Source organism: Hemitrygon akajei, chromosome 5 (assembly GCF_048418815.1).
Source record: "Hemitrygon akajei chromosome 5, sHemAka1.3, whole genome shotgun sequence".
Classification (NCBI taxonomy): domain Eukaryota; kingdom Metazoa; phylum Chordata; class Chondrichthyes; order Myliobatiformes; family Dasyatidae; genus Hemitrygon; species Hemitrygon akajei.
This window is the reverse complement of record NC_133128.1, coordinates 52,990,283-53,002,223: the sequence shown is the minus strand read 5'-3', so window position 1 is coordinate 53,002,223 and position 11,941 is coordinate 52,990,283. Positions and strand designations below refer to the sequence as shown.

Sequence of the window (11,941 nt, the reverse complement as noted above, 5' to 3'; positions counted from 1 at the left end):
GTTTATATGTGCCAAGAAAAAAAACATTATCATGCAATTGCATAAAATTACAGAATTTCTGCATTTATACAGCATGAACTGCATTTAGAAAAGACCATCCAAGGAATACTAAATCTAGGGGAGAGCAAGGGCAAATGCAGGCTGCATTACTGCAGTGGAAAATGGTACTTTAGGGGATGGAGCTGAAGCACAGGTGAAAATCTGTAGCAGTAACAAGTAGCACATGAACCATCCGGTGTCATATTTGAGTTTCTTTTTATTTTTGTGAAATACCTATCACAGCTACACTCTTTTTCTGAAATGGCTTCCAGCAGGTGGAGTTTGTGGTAAAGATTCAAGCCTTCCCTATACTTTGTAGTAAGTTTTTACTCTGATATCAAACTTCATAAAAAAGCTTTTACAAATATGACATAGGATTGATGTAGGAGCTGTTTCATAGTATCAGCAAACACACTCAAGTCATATAACCAAAGTAGCATCAACAAGGTACATAAAGGAAAAGGACCAAGATTAAATCCTTATGGAATTCCAATACAAATTATTTAAATAGCATGAACTATTTTCAAAAGATCTGGGGTATTAGTATATGAGACACAGCTGTTGGCATGCAGATACAACAAATAATTAGGAAGGCAACAAGAGACGTGGAATTTAAACTTGTAGATTTTGAGGCAAATTTATAGGGATTGAATTTCAAAGCTAGGTACTGTCTTAGCGTTCATTTAATTATATTCTTGATTTGGGGGGAATTCAGAAAAGGTTCACTAGGTTGATTTCTGGAGTGAAGGGCTTGTGTGAAGAAAGTTGGAACAGGTCACATATTTACTTATGAAGGAAAAAAAGAACTGGAGATGCTGAAAAACTGAATTAGAAACAAAATACTGTTCGGCCTTGGAGATACATGCAATGCACACAGTGCCAAAGGAATAAGCAAATTCAGCAACTTGGTACACTTCTGCTCTGAAAGGGTATCAAGTTAAGTCGATTATATTGAGTACAAGGTAAATGTAAAATTTGTAAAAATGTACACTAACAATTCAAGAGAATAAAAAGACTATTAGCGCTTAAAAACTGGCCTTAATTATAAAGCTAATGATTTTAGTCTTATTTAGTAATTATTACATTTTCAGTTTGTTGAATGGTGAAACCGGCTGATCAACAGGCAATATCAGTAAACAAGTCAGTAAACATTTGGATATTGCTTCAAACGGTACAACTGCAGCAAGGTCCTAGGCTGCTTGTAGGAGACATCAGGCCTCCATTAAATACCTCCTCCTGGAGGGAGGGAAAAAAAATTAGAAGTTGCAAGCTGCACTAGCAAGTTTAAAATAATATTTTGACAAGCAGCAGCAGTTAATTACTAATTTAGCACAGCTGGATGTCCTCAAAATAAAGGAGAAAAAATGTAGTGAGAATAGCAAAAAAAAGCACCAAGGCTAGGATCTTGTTAAATAAATATTTTATAGTAAATTTGTTTACACAAGATAAACAACTTAAGCAAAAAGTGGCCTTAATGGAAGTAACTTTTCATTAAGTACCATGACATCCATGCTTACATTATTATATTAATACTGGAAGTTAAATTTTACAAGAAACAGCATCTGGCGACAAGTTTACGAGACCACTTTTCTTAGCAAAAGTAAATTGAAGGAGTCAAAACAAGGAGTAGCCAACTGTCTGAAAAGTGAGTGTACATGCTACGGGAGTTGTATATGAAAGAAAGGACTGGTCGCTGTTTCTATGTTTTTATTGAGATCCAAATTTCTTAATGTATCAGTGATACTCTAACTTGACCATATAACAAAAAAGATAAAAGCAGCAGCTATGGTATTACCTCTAAGCTCACTGCTGTTGCTTTTGTAGAATATTTGATATAGTTCAAGTAAAAGTGCATGCCAGATCAAGGAAAAACCATCAGTGTACCAAAGTATATGCCAATTCTTATGGTAATAAGATGAAAGTGTTCAGTTATTCATACAAATTTAAAATCTTTCATAATTTAAATACATATTGAAAGCTTTTGTAGTTTATGGCTTAGGCAGAAAATTATGTACAAGAACAAAGTAAACCAAATTCTTTAAAGATAATCATATCTATAGGTTACGATAAACATCCATACTTTACGATATAGCAGTTTACTAGATTTTATTTTGCAGCAAAATAGCACTTAATTACAACATAACTAGCTTTATGCTTTTAGTCCCTCAAAAGCTTATCAATGTATTACACAACATCTTCAGATAGCAAGTCTAAACCTCTAGGCACTCCAAAGAACTGCTGGATTTCCACAAGACATGGGTTAGAAAATCTGCTGGACAGTTAAAAGACTAATCAGATAAATATAATGCAATAATGGAGCAAGAATTTAGGGTATCAAACAACAAAACCAAACATGATGAATCAGTTAAAATTTAAGGATCAAAATGATAATTATTTCATAATTATACTTTTGGCATTATTAACAATTAAAATAATTTATCTTTTGTAGTACTACATAATAAATTACTACAGGACTTTTGTACAAACTAGCCCTTGATCATGCATATGACTGGTTTTAAAAAAATAGTCAGGTCAATTTCAACAAATTGTGGCGCATAAACAAGGATCAACCAGTCTCTCCTATTTACAAAAAGCAGCTCTGCTGATGAGAGAAGTGTAAAAGAAAAACAATTCATTCCGCTAGCCAGGCAGCCTAGGGAAGAAAAATAAAATTAGTGTTCCAGTCATATGTTTCATCAGAAACCTTTTTCCCCAGCTTTGCAAGATTCTTCAATGAAGTTCTCTATGAACAAAATGAAATCAGGATTAAAATTTACTTTAATTTTCTGTATTGAAAAATTCAAATATACATAGTTTTCAATGCATTTACATAAAGAACAACCAAATGCTCCAAATTTTGAACATATTTAACCCAAATTTCAACTTAAATTGAACTGGTTAAGTTGTAGACATTACCTCATTCAATATTTTATTGAATATAACTCTTATAGATGGAGCAAGCTTAATCTCCTTTAGTCACTTTGCTAAAAATAAACATCATCAGTTTTGCAACCAAGTTAGCTTAAACAGATTCCTTTTGGAAAATGTTATGTAATTATACTCAGTGTGTATATATGTATCATGACATTTTTTATACTTCAGGTATATAAAGAAGCAATATCCTGTTTAATGCTAATTCACCAATACAGGGCTGCAAATCCAATTTGGGCTGCAAAAATATTGGGATTGACTGATTAGTGATTGAACATAGGCAGCTTTTACATTGGCCTCTTGTAACTGTCAGGATCAATGAGCTGGAGTCAGTTATCAGTGATTAAATATTGTTTGAAGAATCCTAGGATATTTCTAAACACCTACATTCAAATAGCAAGTTTTATATTGTCAACAGTCAAACTTGAAACTTCATTTTTTGTCATAAACACTCAGCTAATTTATTGCTGCAATAATAATGTATTTTATATTGAAAATAGAGTCATAGAGCACTACAGCACAGAAAGAAGCCATTCAGCCCATCTATTCCATGCTGAACTGTTATTCTGTCCTGACTCATCCCTAACATAGCTCTCTGATCCATCCATTTATCCAAACTTCTCTTACACGTTGCAATCACACCACATCCACCAGTGCGAGATGACTGTTAAAATTTTGAGGAAACATCTGTGTCTCTAAGTATTCAACTTTAAAAACAAACAAAAAATGCTAATTCTATTCCGTAGTAGAGGAAAGAGTCCAAATTCAGTGAGTTCATAGCTGAGCCAAATAAGCAAAGGTTATTTGAAAAGAATTGGCTAGCTGTTTGAATACATTTTAATACTGCACAACTCAACCTCAAATGCCAAGGAATTACGAAAATGTGATTACTTAGTATATCAAATCTGCACAATTGCCAAATCCTGATATAACACAAACAGAAGCTACAGCTGGTAACAAAACTTCGATGTTTAAGAGTCACAAATTCATTAGAGACACAAGAATTTGAGCAAGATACTGCCTTACGAAACCGATTGCAGCTTTAATTTATATTCATGTACAGTATATGCTATAAGTTAACCACAATATACATGTCGGTCCTGTATCACAAATGAGTGGTCTTGCTATTGTTATGTACATCTTCTTTAAGACTTGTATTTAGGAAAGGTGATGCATTCAAGATCTCCCGTTACATCACAGCATAATGCTGACAGCAAACACGCTGACGACACAATACATGGTTCTGTTTTCCCATCTCACAGTGCAGCTTCCTGCAAAAATAAACAATATTTGAACAAATTTACACGGTCTGCATATTACTGCCTCACATAATGCCTCTAATGAAACCTCAAACTGACCTTCCGCATTAACCTGTCAAAAGTAATACCGAAGTACATGAGAACATCATGATGCAGAATCCCATTTTCTATGTTCTCAATTATATCTCTGTGGACACTTACAGTGGTTATGGCTACAAACATTTCAATTTCCAGTTACAAGCCAGGGCTACTTACATTGCAACGCTAGCATTTCAATTCACAGAATCTTTTCCTTTTCTACAAACAAAAATTTCCAAAAAAACGCGAGGACATTTAATCCATCAAGTCTATAGTTACATCCATCCACTTACATCCCTGTCGTATTTCCCTCATGTTTGTTTTTACTTACAGCCCAAATCCTGACTTACTGATTATCAAGTGATAAATTATATACTCCCACTGCTTTGGCCCAGTCATACTTGCCAAGTTGTATTCATCAGTTCCCATTAAGCAATCTCAATTGAGGAGTACCTACCTTCTGATTCTGAAAGAACTAACATTCATTCACTGCTTCTTTTAGAAAGTCAACGGGGTGCATTTGTTAACTGACTATGGTATTGATTTCTCTTTCAACCTGATTTGTAGCAAAAATAAATACCAAGATAAAAACTTACCATCAGTGCCGCTGTCCCAGTAGCACGAGCTTGCTGTATGCAGACCAGCCCCACTTTTCTGCATTACCGCACAGGTCACTAGAATTGCCAATGAATTAGAATAAGTTACAAGTAACACATTCCCAAGGTGCTGTTAATATTTAAAAACTAAGCTAATGATAACTTCCATGATAAGTTTATATTCTAATGTTCCTTAGTGATTGCACCAAAACAACAGATCTTCTGGAACTGCTGGCATTGGTTTAATAGCTTAAGCTAGAGAATTTATTTGGGACAATTCCCTGGCATTTACAGTGAGGATTGCATCTACCAAGCCTGCACATTCATACGCAACGCACACACACGATGCTGGAGGAACTCAGCAGGCCAGGCAGCATCTATGGAAAAGAGTAAACAATCAATGTTTCTGACCAAGGCCCTTCATCAGAACCTCATGCCACCTGGTCTCCGAGTTCCTCCGTCATTGTGTGTGTGTTGCTTTGGATTTCCAGCATCTGCAGATTTTCTCATGTTTATGATTCTTCACATTCTTAGTGGCTTGGAAGCAGAAACTCCATTCCTTCAAATGAAGAGAAGATTGCAAGGAGCAAGACAATTGTTAATATTTCAATTCAATATTTCCAAATTGATAATGTAGAGTTGATACAGGGATTCAAATTTGAGATTTAAAAAAGTCTATCAAATTCTTCAAGAACAAATGAAAAAAAAGTTGGCCATGTGGCTTGTTACATGTGCTCCACCATTCTAAGGGATCACGGCTGATCGTTTACCTCAGCACCATATTCCTGCAATATCCCCATCATTTAGATAATTAGGGAATCAATAAATATCTACAATCTCAAGCCTGCTCAGTGACTAACTCTCTACTATGGTATTAAGTAGTGTAATTTTAGTGAATAAATTCCTTCTCATTTGTCCTGCATGGCCTATACTGTATCCTTTCCTGGTTTTGGTCACCCCAGTCGGGATGAAATTTTAGACAGTTTGGAAACATCATAATAATTACCAGCATGCTTTTGCTAGAGATTGGTGTCATGAACCCCATAGTCATATGATCATTCCCACTGATGTCTACATTTGAAGACACATTTAAGAAAGATTCCTCCCTCCACACAGAGCGATGGGAATCTGGAATTAACTCCCTCAGAGTAATGATGGAGCCAGAGACACTTCAATGTCTTGTTGAGCACTTGAAGCACCAAGATAGAAGGCTATGGGGCGAGTGATAGAAAATGCAATTCGCATACATGGTTTGCAATGGTCAGCATGGACATTGTGAGGCAAAGGGATTGTTCCTGTGTTGTATGATTACAACTATTCAGAGCAAACATTGCATCTTGTGTTAACTGTTTACTATCTAAAGTGTTTTAATTTTTCAATATCTGAGATTTCAAAACAAGACAACTGGGTAAACAGCTTAGATGGCTATGAAAGGTTTTCAATTGTTTCACGGGCAGGATTTTCATTAGTCGTATCACATTATATCGTACTAAGTATTTTCCACCATACAGGCTACTCGACCAGCTTGGGAGTGTCAGTTAACAGCAAAGGATCTGTGAATGAATAGAAAGTGTGCTCAGGGCAGTACAAACAGCTCACCACCATCAGCAAGTTCTAACCCACCTAACCATGAACATATTAACTATAAAAGTAGTTTGCTTCAAGAGATTGCTAATAATAATGTAGACAGCAACCCATTTATTAGGTGTAGCTAAGTTAACATTAGACTTTGAAATCTATGACTTTTACAATTTCCATTAATTCATTTCCAAGGTCAATGTCAGCATTTACTTACAGCAAAACAAAGATTTCTTTTAAGGAAAAAAAAATCATTCAATATAGGACAAGACAACTGTAGGAAGCTTATTTGAATTTTCAGTAGAAAAATGTTTCATACAATCGTTAGAAATTCTTATGATAAACTGCTTAAATGCTGTACAAGTACAGGGCATAAATATCAGCTGGAAATTCATAATAATCAAGTGTCTTGCTAAAATAAAGTTAATAACAATGGCCAATGCACCTCACTGCATCCTACCAATTTATTCAGCCAATAAAAAAAACACTTATTAATATGTTCAAATTCTAGCAAGTTCAAATGTATGCAAAATATAAAACTTCATCTACAAGTTTAGCAAGAATAATGTTTGATTTTTATTTATTGGGACACCATGCACATCAGGCCCTTCCAAGCACACAGCGCAGCAACCACCAGTTTAACCCTAGCCTAATCATAGGACAATTCACAATTACCAATTAACCTACCAACCAGTAAGTCTTTGGACTGTGGAAGGAAACTGGAGAAAACCCATACAGTCACGGGGAGAATGTACAAACTCCTTACAGACAGCGGTGGGAAGTATCTCTCCTGAATTTCAAGGTCAATTTCACAGGGTACCCTGCATCTTGCACTATGTTTTTAAGTAAAGTTAACAGACAATGCCCTCTTAACACTCTTGTACATGATTACAGAGTACTTACCGATATATTTATATGGCTTTCCCATTTTAATCAAATGCATTAGGGATTGTTCAACCACAGCAGCAGTCCACTGATTGATCTTGTTATGATTATAATCAACCCCTCCAATAACATTGTCGATGCACTGAAATTAAGGTTTATAGAGTTAAACTATATTTCTGCTAACATGTTTTATGCATGGTTGTAAATGATTAGACAACTAAATGATTAAATTTCAAAAAGAAAATGTACAAATTTGCAATAACACTAGATATAGTAGGAACTTGCACAATGTGTACACAGAACCTAACAAGGCCCAGCATTATAGACACAGCATGATTAAGAATGCCCACTGAAGGACTGGCTAGATGTTATTCAACAAAATAAGGTTGGTCTGCCTACAGATTCTCCTGCCCATAAACCATCCTAATGAAACTGCAAAAACTTTCAATTTCAGATGAAAATTTTAAAAACTGTATATACTGGAAATCTGGTATAGAAGCATAAAGTGTTGCAAAGTACTCGGGTCAAAAAGTATCTGTGGAAAAAGAAATGTTAAGGAAATGGATTAAGGGTGAAGGGGGAAAAGTTTAAAGGGAATATTAGGGGGGGGCTTCTTCACACAGAGTGGTGGGAGTGTGGAATGAGCTGCCAGATGAAGTGGTAAATGCGGGCTCACTTTTAACATTTAAGAAAAACTTGGACAGGTATATGGATGAGAGGGGTTTGGAGGGATATGGTCCAGACGCAGGTCAGTGGGACTAGGCAGAAAAATGGTTCAGCACAGCCAAGAAGGGCCAAAAGGCCTGTTTCTGTGCTGTAATGCTCTATGGTTAAAGCTTTCTGATCCAAGATCCACCCATACCAACTTAAATATAGAAGTTGCAGAGAAGTGTAGGAGGGGCTTATAGACTAAAGAAATTTCTCCATAAAGTCAGTATTACTTTAACAAACAAGAAGAACAGTAAGAGAGAACCTGCAGAAATATAAAAGCTATGAAGAGGGGTTTGTTATAAAGTAAAATACAGAGTACCGGTAATAGGACATACCCAACAGTTGAGGTTGGATCACGGAGGAAAAACATGTTCTGTCTAGTGATAAAGCAGTTTTTTGGAGTCAATGTGAAATTTTACAATTTTAGGTAGCTCACTTTCTTTGTCAGTCACAGAACTCACCAGTCAATCTGTGATACCAGCTTAGGTTTTCCTCTCCATTACCACAGCTACTCGAGCCTGTCTTACTGTTTCACATTTTGTAAATTTTCTCCATCCTTTGTATTCACAATTGTTTTTCTATAGCTTTAATGTTTCTTTGTTCAGATTCTTGCCCTAACCATCCACATTAACTTGATATTGCCTCTATTTAAAGTTTAATGATTCTCTAAGCCCGAATAACCATAGCATCCTTTGGAGGAGCTGCTTCCCCTCTATCAATTCCTTACTCTCGGCAACTTTAGAGCTACCTGTCTTCACGTCCAGTTCTGACAAAAGGTTTTCAACTTGACACATTAACTTTCATTATTCTTGCATAGCTGTTAATTGACATGCTGACCGTTTGTGGAATTTTCTACTTCAAACAAATAAGTACTAATTAGCGTTAGGACTAGAATTCATGGGTCAACCATTTCTAGATCAATCGTTTTAAAAACTCAGAAATATGTACCTCTTTGACGACATTGCTTGTTTCATCCACGTTGAAGGCAACCTGAAAATAAACAACTTGGGGATAAACGACGAAATAGAAAGTTTCACATTCTTAGGGACTGATTTACTCTTTGCAGATTAAAAGACATGAATTAAAGCACGGCAGGAAAATAATGTGAAATAAATAGGGTGGGGCTAACAGGAGGAAATGGGGAAGACTGAGGCAGGATGAAGACAGAGAGGGAGGTGAAGAGTGAGGCAGGGAGGAAAAGAGGGCGATGCCCGGAAGCGGGGCAGCTGCAAGTGAGCCCGGGACAGGGCCCAAGGCCGCCCGCTGTCACTCGAGCCACCAGCTTCCAAACACCGCCCTGTCGCAGCCACTCCCAGCTTGAGGTGGGAACCCAGCCCCAGTGAGACTTCACCCGAGCCCACCTACTGTACTCACATCGTCCGCGGCCTGGAAGTCGTCCATCGCCGTTTCCCGACAGCTCCGCCCGTCCAACCGGCTCCGGGAGCGATGGGCAGTGACGTCACCTGACAGCCGTGGCGCCCTCTAACGGCCGGCTAATGCAACTGCAATGGAGGAGCTGGGGGGCAATGAGTCCCACAAAACGAGGCAGATGGACATAATTACCACCTTGCTGGTCAGACAGTACCCGCAACGCCCTCGTAGTAAGTAATACGGGAAAACGGATAGAGGAGAATCACAAGTGTAATTCCCATTTTCAAGACTCTTAAATAGCTTCAATAGTGTTAGTCTAATTCAAATAGATGAGCTTCCCCCATTTAAACAACATGGGAGAACTGGGGTTATGAGTTTAATCCATACAAATGGAAGAATGGGTACTGCTTATATACACAGAATGGAAAGTGCATCCGATAAATATTGTTATTTGGTGAATGTCACTCTGCACATGGTAGCAAGATAAATTTGTGCCCCTTCTTAACTGGGTAGGGATGACATCCTAAATAAGAGATACAGTTTTATAGATAATGTTTCTCAATGTAATATCCGAGACCAATTTCAGTAATTTGAAAGAGAATTGCCTCCATTGTGAAAACTGCATCTTTTGAGGGTGAGTTTCTGTGTACGGTGTATTTACTACGTGCTCGCCCTTCCTTTCCAAACCCCTCCAGGTTCTTATCCCTGTAACCATGGTAAGTGTGTGTTACATCCGCCCCTACACCCCCTCCCCTCCTCCCTTCAGAACCCCAACCTATCCTAGGTGAGGCCGCATTTCGCACGTGAATCCATCAGTGCATTTATTGCATCTGGTGGTTGCTGTGCTGTCTCCTCAACGTTGGTGAAGCCCAATGCAGACTGGCAGATCGCTTCATCAAGCACCTCTGCTGCATCGGCCATAACAGCCAAGATCTCCCCATGGCCAGCCATTTTAATTCTACACCTCATTCCCATAATGATATATCTGTACATGGCCTCCTCTACTGCCAGGTTGAGGCGAAATGCTGATTAGACAAACAACAACTCATATTCCACCTTAATAGTCTCCATCCTGACTATATCACCATTGATTTCACCGACTTCCAACTTCTGTTTAACACTCTACCTTTCTTTCCTCTTATCCCTCTGGCCATGTTCACCATTCTCGTTCCCAAAACCTCCCCTCACGACCTGCCCATCAACCCTACCTCCCCCTCCTTCTGGTTCCCCAGCTCCCCTTTATTCCATGGTCTTATCTCCTAACAGATTCTAACAGGCCCTTTGCCTCTTCCACCTACCAAATATCAGCCCCTTAACTCATTTCCACTTCACCCCTCTCCCACCTCCCTACTTTCCCCACCTGGATCACCATTACCCACCTGCCTGTGCTTCTCCACCAACCCCGACCCTTTTATTCTGGCTTCTGCTCTCTTCCTCACCAGTCCTGATGAAGCTTTAGAACTGCAGAAAGTTTTTGGCAAGAACGAGCCACTCGGCCTAACGAAGTTTGCCAGATTCCTTTCCACAGAGCAGGGATGGCCAACCTATGGCACAAGTGCCAGAAGTGGCACATTGCACCCCAGTGATAATAATAAAAAAGTAAGCCTACTTGTGCTAAAAGTATTAACCAAAAACCAATTTGTAGAATAAAAACTCTATAACAGGAATTCAAGTAGCTTAGAGCTTGAAATGGGTTTTACTGAGAATAAATCTAAAACTTAGCAATTATTTTTAGCGATTTTACTATTTCGTGCACATCTTTTGGCGAATGTTATCTTCTTTCACATTAATCTGTTTTCAATTTTTAAAAGAAAGTTCAATGAGTCAAACTAGGAAAGAAGGACTTTTGTTCTGCAGTCGTTCCATAACTGTTCAATACATGTTTGATATTTGTTTGATCCTGAGGCGCCAGGCGTCTGCACCAGCGATGCGTCACAGGTTTTTGCCAGTCAGTTTACAATTGACACTCGTGCGCTATGGAGTTGTGCTTTGTTCGTCCTTTGTGAACATTTGCAGTTTTGTACTTTTTTGAAAATTAAGCCTTGTTTTTTACCGCAAACACGAGGAAATCTGCAGATGCTGGAAATTAAAGCAACACACACAAAACGCTGGTGGAACGCAGTAGGCCAGGCAGCGTTCCACCAGCGTTTTGTGTGTGTTCCTTGTTTTTACATTCAATTACCCATCACATTGCAAAAGAAAATGAGCAAAAGAAAAGCAGAAAGGGATAGTAAGCGTGAATTCAATGAACAGTGGGAAGATGAGTTCTTATTTATAGCGGGTCCGTCAGGAAAACCGTTGTGCATTGTTTGTGAAAACACTTTCTCACATAATAGAAGACATGATCTTAATAGACACTATAAAACACAACATCTGACTGAAATAGAAGGAAAACTGAAGCTTGTGCTTGGGTCTGAGTTACGGAAAGAATATGTGATTACGGAAAAGGAAGAAATCAAAAGAAGACAAAATATATTCGTTAAAAGTCTCATT

At 37.9% G+C, this 11,941-nt stretch overlaps 1 protein-coding gene across 2 annotated transcripts; it reads right to left on the bottom strand.

The window, feature by feature from the left end:
- Window positions 1-1,442: 1,442 nt before the first annotated feature.
- dynlt3 (dynein light chain Tctex-type 3) lies at window positions 1,443-9,558 on the bottom strand. 2 transcript variants are annotated; one of them, XM_073045569.1, is made up of 5 exons: window positions 9,452-9,558; window positions 9,026-9,067; window positions 7,385-7,508; window positions 4,904-4,981; window positions 1,443-4,241 (listed from the first exon to the last, which is right to left on the bottom strand). In XM_073045569.1, exons 1-5 carry the CDS (start codon window positions 9,476-9,478, stop codon window positions 4,165-4,167), a joined length of 348 nt encoding a protein of 115 aa, XP_072901670.1. In that variant the 5' UTR covers window positions 9,479-9,558; the 3' UTR covers window positions 1,443-4,164. The 2 variants fall into 2 exon arrangements, with proteins under 2 accessions (XP_072901670.1, XP_072901671.1); XM_073045570.1 differs by having other exon boundaries at window positions 1,443-2,782.
- Between the last annotated feature and the right edge of the window lie 2,383 nt (window positions 9,559-11,941).